At 41.8% G+C, this 24,740-nt stretch overlaps 1 protein-coding gene across 1 annotated transcript; it reads left to right on the top strand.

The window, feature by feature from the left end:
* The first annotated feature begins 322 nt into the window (after nt 1–322).
* On the top strand, nt 323–22,504 carry FAM72A (family with sequence similarity 72 member A). The gene is made up of 4 exons (XM_081949639.1): nt 323–1,207; nt 15,722–15,799; nt 17,292–17,416; nt 19,569–22,504. The coding sequence occupies exons 1-4, from the start codon at nt 1,020–1,022 to the stop codon at nt 19,661–19,663; spliced, it is 486 nt and encodes a 161-aa protein (XP_081805765.1). The 5' UTR covers nt 323–1,019; the 3' UTR covers nt 19,664–22,504.
* Nucleotides 22,505–24,740: the final 2,236 nt, after the last annotated feature.

Raw genomic sequence — 24,740 nt, 5'->3', positions numbered from 1 at the left:
ATGGCCACGTCCTATCCTCCCTTCTCCACACCCTCGATCCCGCCACTTTTCCGTATCGGCACCGCCCACCAAAGACTGAAGAAGACCATTCACGATGCTCGCGAGGCAGAAGCTCCGCCCAAGTTGGTTCGCATCCATAAGAGGAAGGGATATGTAAATATGAGTTCTAAGCCAACCAATCCAAAGTACGGGGCGTAGCTTTATTCTCCGTACGTTAGGAGAGAGGCGGGATCATGTCCTAGCTCCTCCAATGGTTCAGGTCGATCTCTTTTTGTTCTCGTCACTCTCCGGAGGCGGGTCAAGCATTTTCCAATGAGAGGCGAAATTGTAGATTCAAACTGACAGCCGAAGGAAAGGCTACCTACGTTTGGGGCTTTAAGCGGCTCGGGGAACGCGTCCACCAATTGGGAGGTGCTGACGGAAATCCGGGAGATTCGGATCTCCAGGTTCATTCAGTGAGTAACGGAGAAGCAAAATAAGACTTTGGGAGCTCTAAAAGTTAGAAATAGTTGTACGAGAGTCTCTTGCAGGTTAGGTACACGACGGATTAATAATAGGGAAAGGGGGATCATTAATAAAGAGAAATATTCGAGGGCTTGGAGAGAAAAGTCCCGATGGGCTTCTGTTGAGTGCTTTACATTGCCTGCAGTTCAAGCCATCCATACCTCCAGAAGCTCAAAACCAGCCAACGTAGCATTGCACCTTCCTGCCATTTTATCCTCATCCCAGCCCTGAAGAGAGTAGGGATTTGGACTCATTCGGGGCGATCAATATATTTCATGGCGGGCATTGAACCTGTCTCTTGCTGGCTCATTCATTCAGGTTAGGGGGGGGGGGGGTTGCAACTCAGCGTCGGTATTAATTCCGCATTAAACGGAATCGGTGGTCGCAGCTTTCCCGGAAAAAAACAGGACCGGCTTAAAAGTCCTGTAAGTAAAGGGATGAGAAGAGAGAAGGACTGACTTCCACCCAGAAAGCGAGCATCATCTTATTTGACCTACTGAAAGAAACCAAGGGACATGCTGGAACCCCCACCCATGCAGACTGACCTTAGCATGTCGGCCGGCAGTTGGAGTTTTGCGGACCGATGTGTTTCTCTGCTGCTCTGCAAGTTCTGCCAACAGGTGCTTAGTTCACGGGGCATGAAAGCTGTGCTTCTGGCTGATACAGAGACCGACCTCTATTCCACAGACATGCCTCCCACCAGGTAAGCTAAAGCATAGGATTGGCATTTTTAACTCTCTCGTCTTCCGCTTGCCTGCTTTGAATGGCTTCTACAGGTGAGAGGTTGGAGGAACATTATTTATGTATTTTATTTTTATTTATTTTGGTTTGCCAAGCATGTATCAGAAAACAAGCATAAGTATGAATATAACATATAAACAAATAAGTATAAGCGTGTATGTATATACATAAGAAATGGGGACAGTCGGCAGGGACGGTAGGCACCTTCCCCCTTTCAGACCTCTTAGGAATGGGGTCAGGTCCACGCTAGACAGTTTAAGGATAACGTTTTGGGGGTTTGAGGATGTAAGGACAAGTGTCAGGTAATGCATTCCAGGCATTGACCACTGTGTTGCTGAACTCATATTTTCTGCAATCAAGTTTGGAGTGGTTTACTTTTATTATACCTTCTTGAACCACAGTGACTGCTTTTAGTTTAAATGGAGGTCCCATTTCTGGTTCTGTTTTACCAGCTTTGCAGAGTAGTTAAGGGGAGAGGGATGGTTAAGTACTCTTGGTGGAAACACATATTTTCAGATTCACATTTTGATTTGTGGTGCGCTAAAGGGTGAGGTGGAGGATGACCCAGGCCATGAATATGTTTAAACCTCATTTCTGCTGCTGAGCCTTGTCGGTGCTGGGGTTTTATAAAATCTTTATGTATTAGAAAAGAAAATGTTTTATTTATTTTTAAAGAAAATAGTCAAAAGCATCGGAGAAAGGTAAGATTTTCTGTAGTAGGCATGTTCAACTTGTGATCCAGCCAGCTCAATATAATCTTTGAGCCATGTAATGTTGAACTTTGTTGTGTACTTTTAACATTTTCCTTTCTGTATTTCCTGCAGAATGCAATCGGCTTCCATTGCTCTCTTTAGCAAACTGCAAGTTGATAGGACCTTTTAAAAATGTTTCACAGTTTAAATGAGGAAAACAAATAGTTCTAATGTTAGAATTGCACTATCACTGCTGTAGCAGTATGTTGAAAGAGTTACTTTCACTTCCCTTTATGTTTACTATGTGAACTAGCTATTGTGGTAACAACCCAAAAAACCAAGTGAAGGGTTGCATAAACCACAGGAAGAGATAATCTCTGTTTCTGACAGCTTCAATGATTGTGAATCAAAGTACAACTGCTGAAGTATGTGGAAATGAAGACCCTTACTGGGATACAATATTTTATCTATAATGTTTATTTATTTATTTATTGAAGACAGTCTTTTCAACATGGCTAACAATTAAATTATTAGCTTCCAATAGGGGCAAAACCAAAACTTGCTAATGTAATCCCCCCATATCTGCACAACTTTGCAAAATACATGAATATAATTGCATCTGCCCTGATTTCAAAAAAGATAGACTGCTATGAAATTATTTCCAAGATTGCTTAGAATATACAATTCTGTGGAGAGAATCATGATTCTAGATTAATAACTGCATCCAACTTAATGTACTTATCATTTCTGTACTTTACATGTTAACTAATGGCAAGAGATCTACAGGGTTGAGGGGAGCAGGAAGTTCTCAGCTTTACCAATTACATTTTATGCAATTTGTAGGCTGTACTATTGAACAGCAAGCTCTCCCATCTTCCTCTGTACTTTCTGTTTAGCTTAAACATGGCCCAAAAGTCAATCAGCACTTCAGCAGCTTTTGGATTTCAAAAGATCAAATATGCAAACAAAGCATAAAATAACTTTTAAACTTCCTAAAATGATTCAAAGACAGCTGAAAATAAACCAGAACAGCATACATCAAAAGAACTCCTATTAGAGCCATTTTATAAAGGCCAAACTCTTTATGGAATTATACAACTGTTTCTTTGGTTAAATTTATGGCATACGTTATAAGTACCTGGTAAACATTAGTTGAAGTCATGTTATGAGACTTTGGCTGTTGTTGAACAATTTAACAGTGTGGCTATTGTTACCATAGGAATGTGGTATGAAATTTAGAAAAGCTGGATTTTCAAGCTGAGATATTAAAAAGGAAAATTTGTTACAGTGCTCCAGGAAATATTTACTGCTTTTTGTTTATTTTGCTCTACAGTATTAATAGCTTAGCATCATAGCTATTGATGTTCTGATGCAGCTAAGTTATTAAATGTAAAACATAGAGCTAATAAGTGGAAAAACTAGGAGTTTTAAAGTGACAAACACAACTGATAATTGCTACCTGCCATCTGAGTATTTTCTATTATGTCAAAGGTCCCAAATGATTTTTTAAAAATGAAAATGTGCATTGAGGATTGAAATGTTGTGACGATTTTTTTTTCTTCCCAGCATTTTCCCAAAAATGTAGGATTCAATGCCACTGAATTTGCAAGACGACAATGAAGGCTTTGGGTTTCTAACTATGTTAACCTTACTTGGACCTTGGAGTATAACTTTCAATAGTGTTATGTATGAATTCAATCAATTAAAAGAGATTTAAGCAAGCCCTGACTTTTTATAATATTCTCTTGCTATAATTCCTGTCTAGGCCTAAAGCAGATCTGCCGAAAGTGTTGCCAATGGATCATATATGATTCAGAGAACTCCATCCCAAAGTGGGCAGGTGCTAAATTTTCAACTAAGAATTAATTCACAACTGAAAACTTCCCAGCTACCTTTATTCCAATGGATCTTGGTTCCATATGCTTTTTTTTTTTCAAAGAATTTTATTGGGTTTTTTAACGTTTATAGGGAAAAAGGTAGATGGAAAGGTATACAAATTTTGGCAGTTGCAAAGTGTGGTAGGCGCCCCCACCCTCCAAACTCATGGAATACATCTGAGTATAAAACATTAATACATAATCATATAAAATCAGCATATTAGTTCTAAAAATATTTTCAATCAGTTTATATATTGTAATATATGATCTACATATAATTTCATTACTACTTTCGGTCTGTTTATAACAATGTGATTTTCTTATTCATTTTTGTGATCTGAGCTTTCTTGGTATTGCCCCTTCTCCCCCCGCTGACAGAGCTCCGGCCCCTCCCGTATCCTGCATAACCGTTGTAGAGTCTTCTGTTTTTTCTAGGTTTGTTTTGTTTTTCTCCATAAAGGCCTGTGCCTCTATGGGTGTATTGATTCTAATTCTTGTCTCCTCCCAGAATATCAGCATACCTTCAGGCATCAACCGTCTAAACCACACCCCCTTCTGGTATAATTTATTCGCCAATTGCGAATAATTTTTCCTTTTTTCCCTAATTTTCTTGGGGATCTGCTTCAGGATGGTTATTTCCCTGTCGTGGTATGTCAGTGCTTGCCCCCTTTGTACACCCAGAATTTCGTCTCTTGTGCTTTTTCTAAGGAATTTAATATGGACCTCCCTGGGTACATTGTGTGTTCTGGCATAAGCTGAATTCACTCTGTAAACCAGATCTATCTCCCATTCCATCTGTTGTTTTTCTTTATGTATGTATTCAGCTAGAATGTTAGTCATAATGTCCCTTATATTTTCCCCATCTGCTTCTATGACATTTTGAAATCTAAGATAAAAGGACATTCTCTCAAATTCTGTTTTCATTTGCTGGATATCAAGTTCTTTGTTTCCCTTCTGCACTGCTTCTACCCCCCCCCCTCACCTCCGCCACCCCACCCTCCACAAGGTCCAGTCTCTGTGAGTTCTTGTAGATTTGGACTTGATTCTCTTTAATTTCTTCCTTCATTTCCTTTAATTGTTTCTTAATTTCTTCCTGGCCCTGTATAAGTTGCTGAAGCATTTGTTGCAAATCCATCTCTGTACTCTTAGGTTGCATCAGTTCTGTGATCTTTGATTGTGTGGCAGGACTGGATGTTGCAGATGTCGGGGCAGAAGTAGCAAAGCCAGGTTTTCCAGGGGGTGGTCTTTTTGGAGACATAGTTTATACAGTAGAGAGATCAGTCAGTATGGAGAATGGACAGCTGGAGAAGTAGAGCAGACAGATGAGTCCAGGAGGCAGAAGATCCAAGCAGAGGAGAGTTTCTTTAGTCAGTCTGGCAATAGAGAGGAATTTTTCCGCCAGAGAGTTCAAGAAAATAACAATCCACAAGAGATTCTTCTGGGTGACACGGAGACAAAGACCGGAAGCCTGAATTTTAAAGGTGGAGTCAGGTTTCACAGTTCATGAAGACAACGGAAGTGTGCCATCTTGCTCTGCCAGCTTTGGGCTCAGAGGCATAGTAAAGTTTTAAAAGTTCACAAAGTTCTCAGGTCATCAATAAGTTATGGAGCTAAATCCAATGAAAAATCACTTTTACAGGGGTGAGGCATCATTGGTTGGCTTTCCCCCCTCCTCCTTCCCCTGGGGGCGAGAGCAGAATTTCTCCAAGCCGCTTGTCCAAGGGGGGGGAAATCCCCCTCCCTCCAGCCGCGCCTCCAAGGAAATCCGAAAGTTTAATGTTTTAAATTGCTGAAAGGTCCATCAAATCAAGAAAAAGGGAATGAAGAGGGGAAGCGCCTCACCACACCGCCGCTGCTTCCTTCTATTTTTACATCGTCCGATCAGCCTGTTGCGAGACGCACGCACGCCCTCCGAGACTGCTCCTCGATGCCTGGAGCGAAGCGGAGAAGCCCCCACCAGCCGCCGCCGATGCTAGGGTCCCCCGCGAAGCCGCTCCTTCGGCAGGACGCCCCCCAGAAGCGGGGAAGCCCACCGGGGAGCGGGAGCGGGCAAAGGACTTGCAGGTCGCCGTCAGCCGCCGGAACCGGAAGTGGTTCCATATGCTTTTAAGGGTGTAGCCTTTGACATGCCACAAAAGTTTTGTTTAGCTCTCAAACCAGAAGATTGCAAAACACATGTTCTCCTGTGCAGTCCAAGCATGGGTTAATTCTGTCTGACTACCCTGGACTGAATTGAAGATCTTTAGCTACGCCTTGCACCAGCATCTCAGATTTTCAATTCAGTCTAAAGCCCGTGGACATGTTACAACGTGGTTCCTATTAATAACCTTGATTGTCCCCTCCAACCTAGCTCTTTTCCATTTTAATTATAGTAATCAGGTCGGTGAGCGTTTTAAAAATCTTTCTCTGCCAGCTATATCAATCTGCGAGCCGACGTGTCCTGGGCTTCGCTCAGGCGCGCACGGTTGTTGGGCGGCTAAGGGCGACGAGGGAGGGTTGGAGTGCCGACGCCTCCCTCGGTTTTGGTGTCTTCGGGGCGCAGCGGCTGATGCGTTCTCACCCATCACATCAGAGACGTGCTCGGAAGCCTTCTGATCAGTTTCTTGGTTACGGCGGCCATTTTCCAGCCAAATTAAAGGCGGTGGCCATTTTAATTGCAAAGATTTTCCTGCCTTTTCAGCACAGCGGCCATTTTGTGGCCACTTATTGCATCGCATCGGTCAGAGTCGGAGAGAAATTGCCGCTTCTCCTCTTGTTGCCGCCTTACTGTCCCTGCTTAGCAGAGAGTGTGGGGTCTCTCCGTCCGGCAATCCGGCGGCTTCCTTCCCCACTACCAGCGAGGCTTGCCCCTCAGAGCGCCAGCAGCAGTTTTGACCACCCCTGGCCATACTTCTGCTTCGCCACCTGGGAAGCGCTGGGAGCAGTTGAGCTCGCGCCCCGTGAATTTGGCCCACCAGCGCAATTTCTCTCCAAGCTCCTTCCTCTGGACTGTGCAGCATTGGTCTCCAGTTGGTGAGTGCAGCACATCTGCCTAGTCAAGGATCCTCCACAGCTTCTGCCATGGCAGAAAGAACCCCCGATGAGGCAGACCATTCAGTTGCCTCAACAAGTAGGGGGTCGTTAGACAGGCCAGCAAGGCAGCCTCTGAGGCCCTTAGTAGATACCATCAGGCTGGGGAGAGGAAACAGGCCAATGCCGAGGCCAAGGTGGCCATTAGGCGTCAAAAGGCGCTACAAAAGCAGTTTGAAAAGGCCCAATGTACAACCACATCAACTGCTGGGCCTCCTATCAGGATTCACCCCAGGAGCCACCCCCTATTGCTTCTGAACAATCAATTGCAGACAGTGAGGATGAGGAACAACAATTTTCCTCTGATGTTTCCATAGCCTCTGCAGGATCCCCCAGGCCTTTGTTGGCGGATAATGCTGACCTATTTCAGTGTTCGCTTGAGGCAGAGGAGGATCTCCCATCAGTATTGCCCCCGGCTCCTCGGTTTCCCTTACCCCAGGCCGCTAAAAGGGCTCACCCGGTACAGGATCAAGGTCCAGCCTTGTCTGAAGAAATGCAAGAGGTGATAACTAAGGCCATTTCCCAGGATATTGCAGAAGGACTCAAGCAAAAGTCCAAGCGGGCCCGCAAGTCTAGCTCCTCTGCTACCCAGTCACGGGATACCACTATAGGGTGTCTTCCCCGCACTCTTCGCTGGATAGCAAAGATTCTGCCGTAGACGAGGATGTCCTGCCTGAGCTGGGGATGAGTAGGCAGTCCCTGACAAACCTGCCTTTACTGGTTTATTTAAACAAGCTTCCTTCAAGACTATTATTAAGAAGGCCAAGACTGCTACCCGCTTAGGAGCTTCTGTACCTGAGCAAGCCACTTCTGAAACAGTCGAGCATGGAGAGGGTCTCTTTGACGAGTCCGTGGTTGCTCAGGAAATAGTTCCAGTCCCAAAATTATTTCTTTTTTTTCCACATTTGATTTATTTTTAAACATAAAAGACAACATTAAAAAAAATCATCCATTACATACAGCATGTCGTTTGGTTACAAGTGTTTTTGCATCCGTATTTTCAATTACATATACAATCACAGATTTTCCATCTAATATAACCAAAAACCTCACTTTCATTGTACAGCATATATTCAATTACGATTAATATTTCTTTCTTTTCAATAAACTTAATTCTCTTACATTCTTGATTGTCTGCTTAATAACAACGTACCATAATATAATCATTGTCTCATTTTAAATATTTTTACAGTATAAAAGAATTTACCAAGTGTTTATGTTTATATATCTATCACTATTTTCAACAGGATATCTTTATAGTATACACTTAGAGTTATATATTATATTACCAATCCTCTATCAAATGTACATAAATTCATTATTATCTTTGTCCTTCATTTTATAACAAAAATATCTAAATTATTCATATATATGTCAGTGTTTTATTATATTAGTCTATTTAACAACATTATTGTATTTTCGCTTTTCTCCTTCAATTAAAACATTGTATCGTTTTTAGTCTATTTAACAACATTATTGTATTCTCACTTTTCTCCTTCAATTAAAACATAAGTAAAACATTTTTCATTTCCAGGTTCTTTTTTACAGCCACTGATAAAACAAATACCATATGTTATAAAATTGCTCATCTTCTTGTTCTCTAATTTCAAATGTCAATTTGCTCATTTCAGCGCACTCCATTATCTTTCGAATAACTTCTTCCTGTTTTGGTATAGTTTATAGTTTATAGTTTATTTAATTTATAGACCGCCCCCTCTCCCCGTAGGGACTCGGGGCGGTGTACAGACCATTCATAATCAAAACAACAGAAAATAACATAAGACATAAAGCAGAAACAACACACACACACTGTCTGTATATAAAACCCCAAAACCAATTTAAATAATTAAAAAACAATTTTAAAACCCGTTTAAAACCCCAATATAAAATTTAAAAAGCCATCCAGGAAAGTTAGTAATAGATGTTAAATACAATTACGATTATAATTATAATTAGGCCAGACCAGCTACTCGAAACAGGTGGGTCTTGAGTTTCTTGCGGAAGGAGCGGAGATCAGAGGTGGTTCTAATATCGGGGGGAAGGTCGTTCCAGAGGGTTGGGCCCATCACAGAGAAGGCCCTACTCCTAGGCACCGCCCACCCGCACTGTTTAGCGGATGGTACCTGGAGGAGGCCCTCTCTGTGAGAGCGGATTGGTCACAGGGATGTATGGGGTAGAATGCGATCCCGCAAATAACTAGGTCCCGAGCCATGGAGCGCTTTGAAGATGACGATCAACACCTTGAAACGCACCCGAAAGGCCACAGGTAGCCAGTGCAGCTCGCGCAGGAAAGGTGTTACATGGGAGTACCTAGTACTCCCCATAATAACCCGCGCGGCTGCATTCTGAACCAGCTGGAGCCTTCGGGTGCATCTCAAGGGGAGCCCCATGTAGAGAGCGTTACAGTAATCAAGGCGAGAAGTCACTAGGGCATGGGTGACTGTGCAAAGGGCGTCCTGCTCCAGTAAGGGACGCAATTGGCGCACCAGGCGAACCTGGTGGAACGCCCCCCCTAGCCACGGCCGTCACATGATCATCTAGCGACAGCCGGGAATCTAGGAGGACGCCCAAATTGCGTACCCTATCCACTGGGGGCAGTTGTTCCCCCCCAATGGCCAGAGATGGAACACATTGGCTAAAGTGGGGCGCCGGTAGCCACAGCCACTCCGTCTTGGAAGGGTTGAGTTTGAGTCTGTTGTCGCCCATCCAGACCCGCACGGCTTCCAGACACCGGGACATCACCTCGACGGCTTCGTTGGGGTGGTTCGGGGTAGAAATGTACAACTGAATGTCATCTGCATACAGATGGCACTCAACCCCGAATCCTCGAATGATCTCGCCCAGCGGTTTCATGTATGTGTTGAACAGGAGAGGGGAGAGGACCGACCCCTGTGGCACTCCACACGTGAGCGGCCTCAGGGTCGATCTCTGCTCTCCCGCCAACACACATTGCGTCTGACCGGAGAGGAAGGAGGAGAACCACCGCAAAACGGTGCCCCTCACCCCCATCCCCTCCAGACGACGCAATAGAATACCATGGTCGATGGTATCGAAAGCCGCTGAGAGGTCTAACAGGACTAAGATGGAGGAACAGCCCCCATCTTTCGCCCTCCAGAGATCATCCACCAACGCGACCAAGGCCGTCTCTGTGCTGTGACCGGGTCGGAAACCGGACTGGCGCGGGTCTAGATAAGTATCATTTTGTTTTTCCAGTTTTTTGCAAATACAATTCTAGCTGCTGTTAAAACATTCACAATCAAATATTTTAATTCTTCGTTGTAAATTTCTGGTATGATTCCCAGTAAAAGATCTCTGGTTTAAGGTCTATGTCTTTGTGTATCATTTTCTCCAACCACATGTGGATTTTAGTCCAATATCTTTTAGCTTCGATACAAATCCACCACATGTGGTAGTATGAACCCAGTATCTGATGACATTTCCAACACTTTTCCGATTTATTCTTGGACATTCTTGCAATTCTCATTGGGGATAGATGCCACCTGTAAAACATCTTATACAAATTTTCTCTATATGCAGTTGACATTGTCATTTTATAATTTTGAGACCACAATTTCTGCCATTTTTCTAAGTCTATCCCATACCCAAAGTTTTTTCCCCAAGCTATCATAGTTTGTTTTACTTGTTCCTCTTGTAATTTAGTCTCTAATAAATATCCATATAGTTTTTTAATTACTTTTTCATCAGTACCTATTAAAATTTTATCTAACTCAGTCATTTCATTATAAAGACCTTTTGATTATTATTTCTGAATGTGGTACAGCACCAATGGGCCCAGCCTGGCACTCTGCCCATGGCTAGCAATAGCGACAGGAAATTATACACAGTGGATGTTACCTTGGAGGACCTTGTAAAACTACCTCAGGTGGATCCACCGGTGCAGGCTCTCACTTCCTCTTCCATCCTACCACCCGACCTTCTAGAAGGTCTGAAAGCAGAGGACAAGAGGTCAGAAAAAGCAGGTCATAAGACACATCAGGCAGTGGCTTGGGTCATTAAGATGGCCACCTTAGCTTCCTTTATGTCTAGGTTGTCCCTTCTGTGGCTCTGCCGCCTTGCCGCCAAGCTCCCTGCTAGTGACACTAAAATGAGACAGGAACTCAACAAACTTATGGCGATGGCTGACTACACAGCCGATGCCACTCTTAACTCCGCCAAATTTGCATCAAGGGCCTTAGCTTCCAATGTGACCACATGCAGACTATTATGGTTACGTCACTGGAACGCAGATATGAGGTCCAAATGGAAATTGGCCTCAGTTCCCTTTAAGGGGACAAAACTCTTTGGTGAGGCCTTGGACCAGGTTCTCGTTAAGAATAAAGATAAGAAGAAAGTCATGCCCTCCGTTTCCAAAAAGACGGAGCGCAAAGGCTCCGGATTCTTTAGGAAACAGTCCTTTCATTCCTCTGAGGCCTCCACCAGTTCCGGACAGTTCAACCGTCCATTTACGCAGGCTCCCAATCGGTCCCAGGACCGTCAGTCATTTCGTGACAGGGGCTGCAACCAATCCTTCTCCAAGTGACCATACCGTGGGGGTTCCGGTTCTAGGCCATTCCGTCGCTATGCCCAGAGGACGGCTCTCATTGGAGGCCGCCTGCAGCTATTCCAGGCGAGATGGGAGCAGACAAGTCGGACCACTGGGTTCTCCAAACCATCCGACTGGGTCTGACCCTGGAGTTCATCTCCCCTCCCCACCGCTACTTCATCCACTTTCCCACTCCGTCCTCCCCTGCCAAAAGGTCTCTAATGGAGCAGGAAATTCGGCCATAGAACTAGTGCCAGCGGGACACAAGGGTCAGGTTTCTACTCCATCCTGTTCTTGGTCCCAAAGAACTCAGGAAGGTAGAGGGGGATATTGGATCTAAAGAAGTTGAATTACCATCTGGCGTACAAACGCTTCAAGATGCAGTCCCTCCAGTCAATTCTGGGTTGCATCAGACTGGGAGATCTGGTAACTTCAATAGATCTCCGGGAGGCATACCTCCACATCCCAATCCAAAAGGTCCATCGCAAGGTTTTGAGGTTTTATTACGCAGGCAAGCACTATCAGAACAGGGCACTGCCATTCGGCCTGTCATCGGCCTCCAGGACATTTACAAAAATTCTGGCAGCGGTAGTTGCGTCCCTGAGATCACGCCCAATTCGACTTCAGGCGTACCTAGACGACATTCTCATTCAATCGTCGTTCCCCCAACAAGCAGTCAGGGACCTCCGGTTGACGATGAGGATTCTGCAAGATCACAGCTTCTCCGTCAATCTAGACAAGAGTCATCTCACTCCCACCATCAGGTTGCAACATCTCGGCGCGATAATAGGCACTGTCAGTTGCCAGGTCGCCTTGTCCCAGGAGCGAATCTCCAGCATCAGGAAACTGGTATTCCAGCTGCAGACTTTCCGGTCAGCGCCCATTGTTCAGTTATTGACGCTTCTCAGCAAAATGATTTCTTGCCTGTCAATAGTGTCGTGGGCGAGGTTGCACTCGAGACAACTGCAGTGGTGCCTTCTGCCCCACCAAAGGGCCAAGGAAAGCAACTCCCCCACGCCGATTTCAGTTCCACTCAATGTCCAGCAGTCTCTCCAGTGGTGGCTCTCCCCAGGACTGACCAAGGGCAGTCTCTTCCGTGAACCGGATCGCCTCACCATCATGACGGACGCAAGCCTACTTGGATGGGGAGGGGCATCTCAGCAATCAGATAGCACAAGTCAGGTGGTCCGTCAGCGATCTCAAGCACAGCATAAACTGGCTGGAGCTAAAAGTGGCGAGGCTAGCTCTTCTATATTTCCAGGTGACTGTCCAAGGTCACCATGTAATTTTGCTCACAGACAATGTGGCCGCCAAGGCACACATAAACCGCCAAGGCTGCACCCGCTCCAAGTCATTGTTGGCGGAAGCGGAACATCTGGGGAAGTGGGTGGAGAAACATCTGTCATCCCTCCGGGTGGAAGACATTTCCGGGATGAGCAATGTCCAGGCAGATTGGCTGAGCAGGGCCATGATCAACCACTCAGAGTGGCACCTGCACCTGGACCTCTTTCACAAGATCACGCAGAGGTTTGGTCGTCCGTCCGTCGACCTATTCTAGGCCCATTCTACAAGGAGCGCCGCATCTACAGCAGCCTGGGTGACTCAAGCATCCATTGACGAGATCTGCAGGGTGGCAACGTGGGCATTGCCATCCCAATTTGTTCGGAACTACAAGTTGGATAAATTTGCGTCGGCGGACGCAGCGTTTGGGAGACGAGTTCTTCAGGGCATTCATTCAGCTGGAGAGACTGTTAATGCAAGTGATCCCGGCCCTAGTGACGTTTAGCTTGGGTATGTCCCATGCTTAGACTCTCCAAGCAGCACATAGGAGAAGTAGCATTGGCTTACCTGAACGGTCTTCTCTGTGCACTGTGGGAGAGTCCAACCCTGCCCTGAGGGCTCTCCGAGCGTTTATTGACTTTGACTTTCCTCAGTCGACATCCTTTCCTTACGGTGATGTTTTGTGACTTGTGACTAACCTTTGATACGATCTTGTAACCGACTTATGAAACCACCTTTGAACAGACTACCGGTCCACGCCTTCATCGAAAATCTGAGGTGCTGGTGCAAGAGACATGGCTAAAGATCTTCAATTCAGTCCAGGGCAGTCAGACAGAATTAAACCATGCTTGGACTCTCCCGCAACGCTCAGAGAAGACCGTTCAGGTAAGCCAACGCTACATTGCATTGGCACTATTATCTCTATCCCCTCTGCTTCACTGCAATAACTGTAAATTATGGTGGTATATAATAATAGAAACAGATACAATACAGCACTGTAATACCCAATACAACTTCAGTCAGTATATTCTATCAAAACACATAGCCTGAAAATACTGTAAGCAGTGAAGAATCCTCATGTATTGTTTTAGAGTACAATAGCAATATTCTAGGCTTGCAATAATTATGGAAACATAGCACATAATTTTTTTGGAACTTAATATCATATCTTCTTAAGAAGTATTTTTTGAAAGCTAGACTCATAAAGCTAAAGTTCAGAAATTGTTTAATTTTCAACCTATAATTTCAGGGTTTTATTTAAAGCATGAATAAGGTCTTTTGTTAATTATGTTTTTCTCACTCAAAACTGAATAAGTAATGCGAATTGCCGGTACTTTATCTTAATAACTATCAAACTATTTTTTCCCTTCCATTCGCAGTGCACAAATCTTTAGAGGTACAATCTAGAAAATAGATCAGTGGAATTATTCTGCTCAGTTTGGGCCCCATCGGATTGATTCAGAAGAAATATGCCCACCTGGTCAATGGATAGGTCTAAAAATGAGTTGCTGTAAATTTATTATAGCAGCATTGCCAGTTAATCTAGCAAATAGTCTCACTTGTATTAATAAAAACTTGAGGCTCTTAGTTAAAATTCTGAATGAATTAACCTAGCTGCATTGCTTGAATGTTGGCAAAGTAGCCATTAACTTTTTTTAATCTTATACTGATAGCTAGAAATATAATGGAATGTTCTGTTATACTGTAATAACAGTAACAACATCCCTTGACAATTCGGAATGGTGTTTTAAGTTAACAGCTCTATGGAAGGCAAAGTTGCTTCAGAAGTTTGAAACCAAATATCAAAATATTTTGAATTTTATACATCTAAACTTTGCAATGCAGCTCTCTACTCAAAGTACCTATAACATGTACTTTAGAAAATATTGGAAAAGGCAAAATATCTTAAAACTATATAATTAGTTACATATGTTTTCAAATTTTGTACATTTTTTTAAACTGAAAATTCAAAACCAAGACAAAAAGAGTTAAAATGAATATATCTGAAATAGATACTAAGAAACTGACTGACATCTCTACTGTTTATCTTTGACTACTAAAAATACATACAGGTGCAGTTGAAAACAGCTACAACTTTTACACCATGTGACTGCATTACCCCCCAAAAAAAGTTTCAGATTTAGGAATATTTCAGAATAGAATTTTGTTATCGTAAACTTAGTTGTAGGCATATTATTTGGAATTGAATATTCTTAAAGCTGTTGGTAGCTGTTATCTATCAAGATTAACAGGATTACAGCCTTATAACCCCGCCTAATGATAGTAGGATTTATGTCTATGGGACTTATTCTGTATTTAGTAAATGGCATTACAGTCTTGAAGAACACACTGGCTGGGTTTATGCAACACATTAAACCAAGTCCAAATAAATCAGACTATTTATACTTTCGCAGAGATCCTGCATATTATCTATGTAGTCACCATGTAGTAACAAAATCACTGCATTGGTTTCAGTATGAAGAGAAATGCTGATTCTTAATTCTTCATTAAAATGTTTTTCTTTCCAAAGTTAGGATCAAAATAGAAATGTTCACTTTCATATAATGAACTACAATAGTATTTCTTCAGCCATTACACTGATCATCCTGGTTTGAGCTTACAGGCAGTGTACACCCGTACATCTGGAGCACAATCAAACTGAGGAAAGCTATGTTATAGAAACCAGAATTGTCTTTATTCTAGCATGAAAAAGGCACCTATGAATCAAAGTTCCTTTGACAACCCAGCTTGGTTTCTTCATTTTTTTGAATGTCTTTACAAAAAAAGGACTTCTTGTCAAAACTTTAGAAAGTTGAATTTATTTATCAGTTAAGGTAGTTTTACTGTACTTCTTTCACAGTAGAGAGGTTTATGATTGTGGAAAGAGATATGTAAATAAAAAATAAACAAAATGAATAGCACTTTGTTAGAATTTTAATTGTACTATATTTCATAGTTAAGCGATGATAATGTTTATTTTAATCATCTCCAATATCTTTCCGTTTCCCTCCCAGTACAGTTGACTTCATTGGAAACTGCTATTACACAGAAATGTGCAGTTGTAAACTGATGAATGTTGCTTGTTTGAAATGGTGAGTAATATTACAGGATTTTTAATATGTAAAAATATTGTTAATGATGTCTATTGCTCATTTCTATACATAAAAAGATGTGATTGCTGCTAAATAATCGTGGAAGTTTTGAATTAAAAATACAGTGATCTAATGCCTGTTTTGGGTTTCTATACCCAAATAAGACATTCAAGATTTCCAAATAATTTGTAGCTATATAAGTGGGTCATTAATTAACTGAATTTCCACTTACAAAATTGTTCTCTATTTTTAATTGCTTTTTATTTAAAAAAAGCAGATGTAAGGTAGATGAAATTTCTTTTAGTATGGATATAGGAAATATTGAATGTTTTGAATTTCTATATATTTTGTATTGTTGATTGCATAAAGAACAGCCAGTTAGCAGTTATGAATTCAGCTGAAAATCAAGGCTCAAATGATTTTGGTCATAAAAAATGGGGCTGGGGGGGAATTTTTTATTTTTTATACTGGGTTTTGGCTGTTTGTAAGCCACTCAGAATCACTGTGAGAGAATGGGCAGCCAGATAAATTTTCCAAACAAATAATTCTGTGTCTATAAGTTAGATGTCTACAGCTGTTTCAAGCACTCTCTTATTTTAACTATTTCTCTCAGAGCTTGTCAAATTCATGTCCTATGCACAATAAATTGATAGCTAAAGTGAAATAGGATAAAGATTTGGTAAATGTCACAAGTTGCATCAGATGACCTCACTATTGCAGGATAGAAAGAAAGCTTTGGTTAGAAAACTGGGAGTCCAATTTTAACCAAACTAGCCTGAAGCTGCTATGAAAATATGTGGGAGTGGTGGGAGCACCAATAAAATTGAACAGCATAAACTGGTAGGGCTTAGATTCCAGTAGTGAATCAACTGCTCAGGTCTTCCTTGTCTCCATTTTGAATTATATTACCATTATTTTAACTATTTTGTTGTTTCACAAAACAGTACTCCAAATACAAATTTAAAAAGTTGACACATTATAGAACTTTACAATAATATATTCATATTTTTCCTTTAATTTAAGAAAACAGAAAGCAGATAACAGATTTCTTTGTGTGTATGTGTATATATGCATATTTACTCTCTGTGTGTGTGTTTGTGTATATGTGTTGTATATTGGATGTGAATTTGACACAGACTCAGTAAGCATTAGAGTTCACAATTTCCAGATCTATTCAGTTTGGGAAGAAAATTAATCTTCCATTTTAAAGTTATGTTTTGTTTTCTGTTGGAATTGAAATTAATTTAACCTATTTTATTCACACGAATAAAATACATTTGGTGGCTAAAGGAACAGATTATTTCTAAACTCCATTTTGCTTACTACTTAGTCCATGGCCACATTATTTTTGGTAGATGAAAGGATTTTATTTTTATTAATTTGATATGTAAGTAGGATACATTTGCATATCTATCATTTGTATAGTTTGCTTTTTTTCTACATAGTCTTTGATTTAAAATGTGCATATCATATACTTCATTTGCTCTTCTAGTGGTAATGTTGTAGGCTACCACGTGATTACTCCATGCAAACCTTGCTTGTTCTCATGCAACAATGGACACTTCTGGATGTTTCACAGTAAAGCCGTTTTTGGAATTGACAGATTTGATTCATCTGGTATGAAACTTCTACTCTGCACATGGAATTAATTGATATTATGCTACTGTTGTGTTATTATTATGGTGTAATGCCTGTTATAAAGCATGAACTAGGAAAAAGAACAAATTTCAGATCTGTTGGATCTATTTTGTTTCTTATTGGAAATCCAAAACAGCTATTTAAGGAAATGAACATATTCTTAGTGTTGAAATACAGTATCTTAATTGTGTATTCTGCTTAGGTAATGTGTGATTATTAGCAAACAAATTTGCCAAGAAAATGTTGCATGTACCATGTTTCCCTGAAAATAAGACAGGATCTGAGCGCTTGGCCTTATTTTCGGGGAGGTCTTATTCTTTTGAGGTGCAGGAGACGGTGAGCATGGTCACCTCATGGCTGCTGCTGTGTTGTAATATTTTGGGGGAAGGCTTATTTTTGGAGGAGGCCTTATTTTAGCGCAAGCGCTCAAAAGCCCAATTGGGCTTATTATCCAGGGAGGTCTTATTTTCAGGTAAATAGGGTAAACTAAATTCTTCGATCTCTTAAATCATCAGACGGGCTAATTGGTCAGAAAATTTAGTGTAAATTTAAGGTGAAATGTGTTGGATGTTACTTAATGCAAAAGCCAGATGTCAGTGCAATGAACTCATTGTAAAACCATATGCTATGGTTACATGCTATTAAGCAAATCTCTTCATGGGCAACTACACTCAGAAATGAACAGTTCATAAAGCAGCCGTGGTAGTACAATAGTTACATTTGCAGTCTTTTTCCTTCATCACACCACCATCTCTCTTTCCCAGATTAATCAATAGCATATATTCCATCTGCCTGTATACCACACCAAGCTATACTCTGTATAATGTTCCCATCCGTTATATGTGCCTTTCCTTCACTGAGAATGCAATTATCCACTTAACCGCTGTTTGTTATGTTTTTATAACATATGCTTTACTTCTATTCCACTTTTTACATTCAGCAACTTTCAACTTCATATTGATTCAAAACATTCCCTATATTAAGTCTATAACTTTATCATAAGCTTTCTCTAAAACAATAGACAGAGAGTAAATTTCTCATACTGATTTGTTTCACAGTGACTTGCTGAAGGATTTGCACACTCCCAAATATAAAACTTGCCCATTTTTACTAATTGTCACCCTCATGTCATTTAGGACAGAATTCTACCAGCTAACTTTTCAGTCATTTAACAATCTAATGCCCATCTAGTTTGTGATTCACATTCCTCTTGCATAGGAATATAATAGCATTACTTTATCTGTATTTTTTCCTATCATTCTCATTCATCCTTCCATTCATATCACACTTAATAAAATGCTGTTTCCTTTAAATCATATTTATTCAAAATGTTGTACAGTACTTCCCCAACTTCCAATTCTAAGTATCAATCCTGATTCTTGCATTGTTACTATTCTCTAGAAGGTAACACACAACTATTATATAATCAAATTAAGTCTGCTACTTTCATAGACACACAGATCAACATCAATATACCAGTTCATATTTTCTGACATATATTTAGTTATGTCATTCATAAATAAATCTACACAAATCCCATTTATCAACTCCATTAGATCAGACTACTTTCACTAACATCTATCCCACCCTTCCTCTCTCTTAGTTTCACAAATAGATAACAGAATTATTTGTCTCCATTTCCATTTAATCTGTTAATTCACTGTTAAATCTTTGTCATCTCATCCTTTTATATTCCAATTCTCTATCTTCCATATGGGCTCACAGATATTGTCATCATCTGTCCATCATGTCTTTGGTCAATCAGGGCTTTCACATAATGCAATTAGTCATTATAAGTGAATAAAGAAAGAATAGACTAAGTTAGTTGTGTTAGCTGTATGCTTATGCAGCATTTATTGAAAATATGAGGGCACAATGAAGACAGTTTGGATATATTTTATTATAGGTTAATTTTACTTTGCTTATGTTGGTCTCTGCAAACTAAGGTCTATCTTTTGCAAGTCAACCCTGCAAGATAACACACTGTTAACCATATCCCACAAACTGAGAGGTACATCAATTATTGTATTAATATCCTCGGGATATGTTTTCTTTAATATTGTGCTTTGTTAAGTTAACTTCAGATCATGACCACAAAAAGTATAAAATATCTGATTTACATTTCTTTTAGGTACAGATTTCTTGCTCTGGGGCAACTTACCAGATTCATATGAAAATACTGATGAAGATGTATCCAGCACCTCTGAGGAGGAATATATCAGATAATTATTGTTTGCACTGCACTGCACTACCTGATATGTTTCTTGTATTCACAAGAAGTATAAGGCACTGATCCCAGGAAGACAGCACAAAAGGAAGGGGAAAAAACTGTTCAAAGGCTGATACCTGTCATCAAAAACTGGTCTAGTAAGCATCCTGCTACATAATGAAACTAATATGTAAAGATGAAAATGCCATTCTTACTTGTTCACGTTCTAAAAAAGACAAAATCCACATACATGCATATTTGGCTTCTGGAGTCACTTGATTTTACCTGTTTCCAAATTATGACAATCAAATAGGTTTCACGCCCCTGTCAATTATTGTTACATTACAATAGCTCTAATAGCCACATAAGAAAATAAATCCTGTAGTGCTTGATACATGAGTGTTATCATTTTTCTAGGCCAGACCTCTCTTTAGTGGATACATTTAATGTTGTTGCCCAGAGAACAGGCATTACAAATTCTCCTATTGGCAGCCTTCCAGTTTCAGGTGTTTTTATTAGAGAGGGCTAAGAGAGAGCTCTTAAATATAAACCTTTGTGTGTGTATATATATTGTATGAGTGTTGAGCATTGCTAGAAGGTTAGCTTTCAAGGAAATCTGGTAGTGATTTTTAATTGCTAGTGCATGCAAGACCAACAAATGTGGAGATCTAGCATGGGAACTGGCATATTTTCTTGCTTCTAATGGAAAGGGAAGTTGCAAGGAAAGAGTAATAAAAGAACTAGAACCCCCTACTTTTGTGTATAGGGAATATAAAGAAACGTGATCAAATAAAGTGATTTAAAATTAATAAGCAGTACTCATTTCTAGCTGAGTTCAGATATTTTTATAGTTCTTTGCAAGAAGGGAGAACCAGGGAATAGGATGCTGGAAAGGAAGTTATAAATGCAGGGTCAGCTTCAATAAAATATTATTCTGGCTTCTTTATTGTTGGCACAAGAGTATACCTAGCGTGAGTCTCTCTTGTATTCTAAAATCAAAAGCAGCAGCAGTTAGATAGCTACAAGTAGAACAGCCAATTCTTTCCAAATTAATGAAATATCATCTGGATTTTTTTAAAGAGAATAATGTGCTTTTGGCAAGAAAAATGCTATATAATTATGTACAAGCTGCTTTGGGACTTTCAGTGGTCTTGTTACCAGTTATTTTATGAACATAGGTCCAGTATCATTTCTAGAAAATGAGTACATAAATTTAAATCAACCTTTATTTATTTGGATGGGATAATCCACATGCAAAGGGGCCAGATTATACTAGAGGAATGTCGGCTTGTTTTTATTGTTATTTATGTTTGATTGCACTTAGGAAAAAACATTGAACGGAATATGTCAAATCTGAAATCTGTCAGTCTAACCCCTGAAAACGATACATACTTCATCTTTAATAGCCATAAAAATCTTGGCTGCTCCGTAGCTACTTACCACTTGTATTTTGTGTGCTATCTGTATCACATGTACAGAATTCAGAAACTGGAGATCCTTAGATTTTATGGTGGTTTTTTTTTAATTTAACTAATAAAGTTCCTAATACAGTGTGGAAAAAAAAATAGATGAAATTTCAAAGCCAAAGAGAAAGTCATAAGTGGAGTTATTTCTTATTTGGTTCAGACTGGTTGTGTGTTGTCCTTGAATTTCTGCTGGAACAGAAGATGTCATCCATTATAGCTAGCTCCATTGTCCAGTTACTACTCTAACCTTCTGGAATTGATTTTATGCCCATTTACCTCCTGTGGAGAACAGCTTCCAGGCCCCAGATCAGAGCTTTAATTGCATCTCCTGTTTGGCCCAGGGATTGAGATACAACACAGTCATTAGCATTATAGTGATATCTGTCTTTATCCCATGATCTCTCCCAGTGTTGAAAGACGAGTGAGAGAGTTTGGCCATGTAATACCCCCACCACTAACTAGAGCAACAACGAGAATCATAGTGTTCCCAACTCCCATCATTCAAAGATGAGGCAATATTATCAATGGTACCAAATGCAGATTAAAGATCTAGTAGGAACAGGAGATTGCACTCACTCCATCTCGATTCCACCACAAGTAATGCACAAAAGTGCTCAAAGGAGTTTTAGTTCCATATCCAGACCTAAAATCCAACTTTAAAAGTCCAGACAATCTACTTTATCCAGGATTTTCTCCAACTGTAGACACATAACTTCTGTCAGGCCTGCTGCCATCTTTTCTTTTGGATCTTTGGCCTGCCACACTTTTTATTATTTTACTATGCATTTTCTATTGTGGGAAAATGGGAGGGGTGAGATGCTATGTAGCCATAACAAAATTCTTTCTAGAAAGCCAAGGTCATCCTTTGTCTTTGCACCTCTGCACCTAATCGGAACTGGATGGGTGGAACTGCTAGCATGGCAGTGGAAGATTGGACCTTATGATGGACTTGTGGGTGTGGGGCAAGATCTTGAACTTTCAACTGGGTGGAGAAAACCGGGAAGCTTTCAGATTCAGGTTTTCCCAGATGTGACAACATGGTTCTCTTAATAAATTGGAACTTTGAGCAATACTTTGCCTTGGACTCTGATTTATTTTTGGAGGGCTATTTGGAACCCTGACAACTTCCTTGTTAGATATTGTCTAGAAATAAAACTCAGGCAATTATTTTTTTCTTCATCAAATTCGGTAGAGATTGATTCTCAATAAAGAAATTAGCACTGTTAGAATTGTTTTACTGAGAGAAAGAGAACTATGCAGTCCGATTTAAATCGGAGACACAAAAGCATTTACATCAGTTGTACCCTTGGTATTCAGCTTTGCCTTGTTTGACCTTTTAGTAATTGCCAAAGTCTGTACTAGGTTTCCCAATATTTGATGATCATAGTACAATGTAATCAGTGGTGGGTTTCAAATTTTTTTGGAACCTACTCTGTGGGTGTGGCCTCCTTTGTGGGAGTGGCTTGCCGGCCATGTGACCTGGTGGGAGTGGCTTGGCAGTCATGTGACCAGGTGGGCATGGCTAACTTGGAAAATGTGGTGAAACTCACTTAACGATGCTCTTGCTTAGCAACCAAAATTTTGGGCTCAATTGTGGTCATAAGTTCTTTTTCTTTCTTTCTTTCATCTCTCTCTCCCACTTTCTTTTTTTCTTTTTCTTTTTTTCTCTCTCTCTGGCTCTTTCTCTCTCTCTCCCTCTCTGTCTCCCTCTGTCATTTTCTCTGGGTGTCTATCTGTCTGTCTCTCTCTCTGTATCTCTGTCTCTCTCTCCTCCTTCCCCCATCTCTGTCACTCTGTGTGTGTGTGTCTGTCTGTCTCTCACTCACTCTGTGTGTATGTGTGTGTGTGTGTGTGTCTGTCTCTGTCTCTCCCTCTGTCTCTCTCCCCTCCCTTCCTCTCTCTCTGTCATTCTGTGTATTTGGGTGTGTCTGTCTCTCACTCATTCACTTAATCACTCACTCTGTGTGTGTCTCTCTATCTTTCTCTCCCTCCCTCCCCCTCTCTGTCTCTGTGTGTGTGTGTGTGTGTGTGTCTGTCAGTCTCTCTGATTCCCTCCCTCACTCCCTCTCTCTGTCTGTCTGTCTGTCTCACTCACACACACACACTGTGGTCACCTTGTTGAGTGTTCCAATCACATTTGAAACACTCAACAACTGGCTTGCATTTATGGTATTTTGCAGCATTCTGCAGTCATAGGACCAAAATATATGCTTTTAACCATATATTTTGGTCCTATGACTGCAGAATGCTGCAAAATACCATAAATGCAAGCCAGTTGTTGAGTGTTTCAAATGTGATTGGAACACTCAACAAGGTGACCACAGTGTGTGTGTGTGAGTGAGACAGACAGACAGACAGACAGAGAGAGGAACAGAGAGGGAGTGAGAGAGGGAATCAGAGAGAGACTGACAGAGTCTGACAGAATCAGAGAGGTACTTTTAACTACCTGGCAGCGGCGTTTTTCCTTGAGGGGCTCCTCAGAACATCCTAAGACTTCGGAGGGAAGCCTCCAGCCCGGAGCAGGAGCAAAGCCCCTTTTCCAACTGGCCTTTCCTCGCTTGGAGGGCTTTGGAGGGAAGCTTCTGCATAAGCCCGGCCGAGTGACAACAAGTTCCCACCGTTACGAAGCCTCGGAGGCTGTAATTTTCTGAGCTGTGCGCGCCCGCTTTTTTTCCACGGCGTGGAGCAGCAGCGAGGTTTGTGTGGCCGGCAATCACTCCAAATGCCATCCGGGAAGACGAGGAACGTGAGGGGGGACCGTTGACGGCCTCCGCAATCATCGCTCGCCTCGCAGAGCCTCGTTGCTGCTCCACGCCGTGGAAAACAGGCGCGCGCGCACAGCTCAGAAAATTACAGCCTCCGAGACTTCGTAACGGCGGGAACTTGTTGTCACTCACCCGGGCTTCTGCAGAAGCTTCCCTCCGAAGCGTTCTGAGCCTCGGAGGCTGTAATTTTCTGAGCTGTGCGCGCCCGCTTTTTTTCCACGGCGTGGAGCAGCAGCGAGGTTTGTGTGGCCGGCAATCACTCCAAATGCCATCCGGGAAGACGAGGAACGTGAGGGGGGACCGTTGACGGCCTCCGCAATCATCGCTCGCCTCGCAGAGCCTCGTTGCTGCTCCACGCCGTGGAAAACAGGCGCGCGCGCACAGCTCAGAAAATTACAGCCTCCGAGACTTCGTAACGGCGGGAACTTGTTGTCACTCACCCGGGCTTCTGCAGAAGCTTCCCTCCGAAGCGTTCTGAGCCTCGGAGGCTGTAATTTTCTGAGCTGTGCGCGCCCGCTTTTTTTCCACGGCGTGGAGCAGCAGCGAGGTTTGTGTGGCCGGCAATCACTCCAAATGCCATCCGGGAAGACGAGGAACGTGAGGGGGGACCGTTGACGGCCTCCGCAATCATCGCTCGCCTCGCAGAGCCTCGTTGCTGCTCCACGCCGTGGAAAACAGGCGCGCGCGCACAGCTCAGAAAATTACAGCCTCCAAGACTTCGTAACGGCGGGAACTTGTTGTCACTCACCCGGGCTTCTGCAGAAGCTTCCCTCCGAAGCGTTCTGAGCCTCGGAGGCTGTAATTTTCTGAGCTGTGCGCGCCCGCTTTTTTTCCACGGCGTGGAGCAGCAGCGAGGTTTGTGT

This window comes from Natrix helvetica, assembly GCF_964273705.1.
Source record: "Natrix helvetica genome assembly, chromosome: 3".
NCBI classification, from domain to species: domain Eukaryota; kingdom Metazoa; phylum Chordata; class Lepidosauria; order Squamata; family Natricidae; genus Natrix; species Natrix helvetica.
This window is presented reverse-complemented; position numbering and strand designations above follow the sequence as displayed.

What these genes read in the sequence shown, in the direction of transcription:
- FAM72A (XM_081949639.1), top strand. Translation starts at nt 1,020, where the DNA reads ATGCTGGAACCCCCACCCATGCAGACTGACCTTAGCATGTCGGCCGGC. An exon ending in ACAGACATGCCTCCCACCAG is followed by an intron (nt 1,208 to 15,721) that starts GTAAGCTAAAGC and finishes TTTCCCTCCCAG; the next exon opens with TACAGTTGACTTCATTGGAA. An exon ending in AATGTTGCTTGTTTGAAATG is followed by an intron (nt 15,800 to 17,291) that starts GTGAGTAATATT and finishes TTGCTCTTCTAG; the next exon opens with TGGTAATGTTGTAGGCTACC.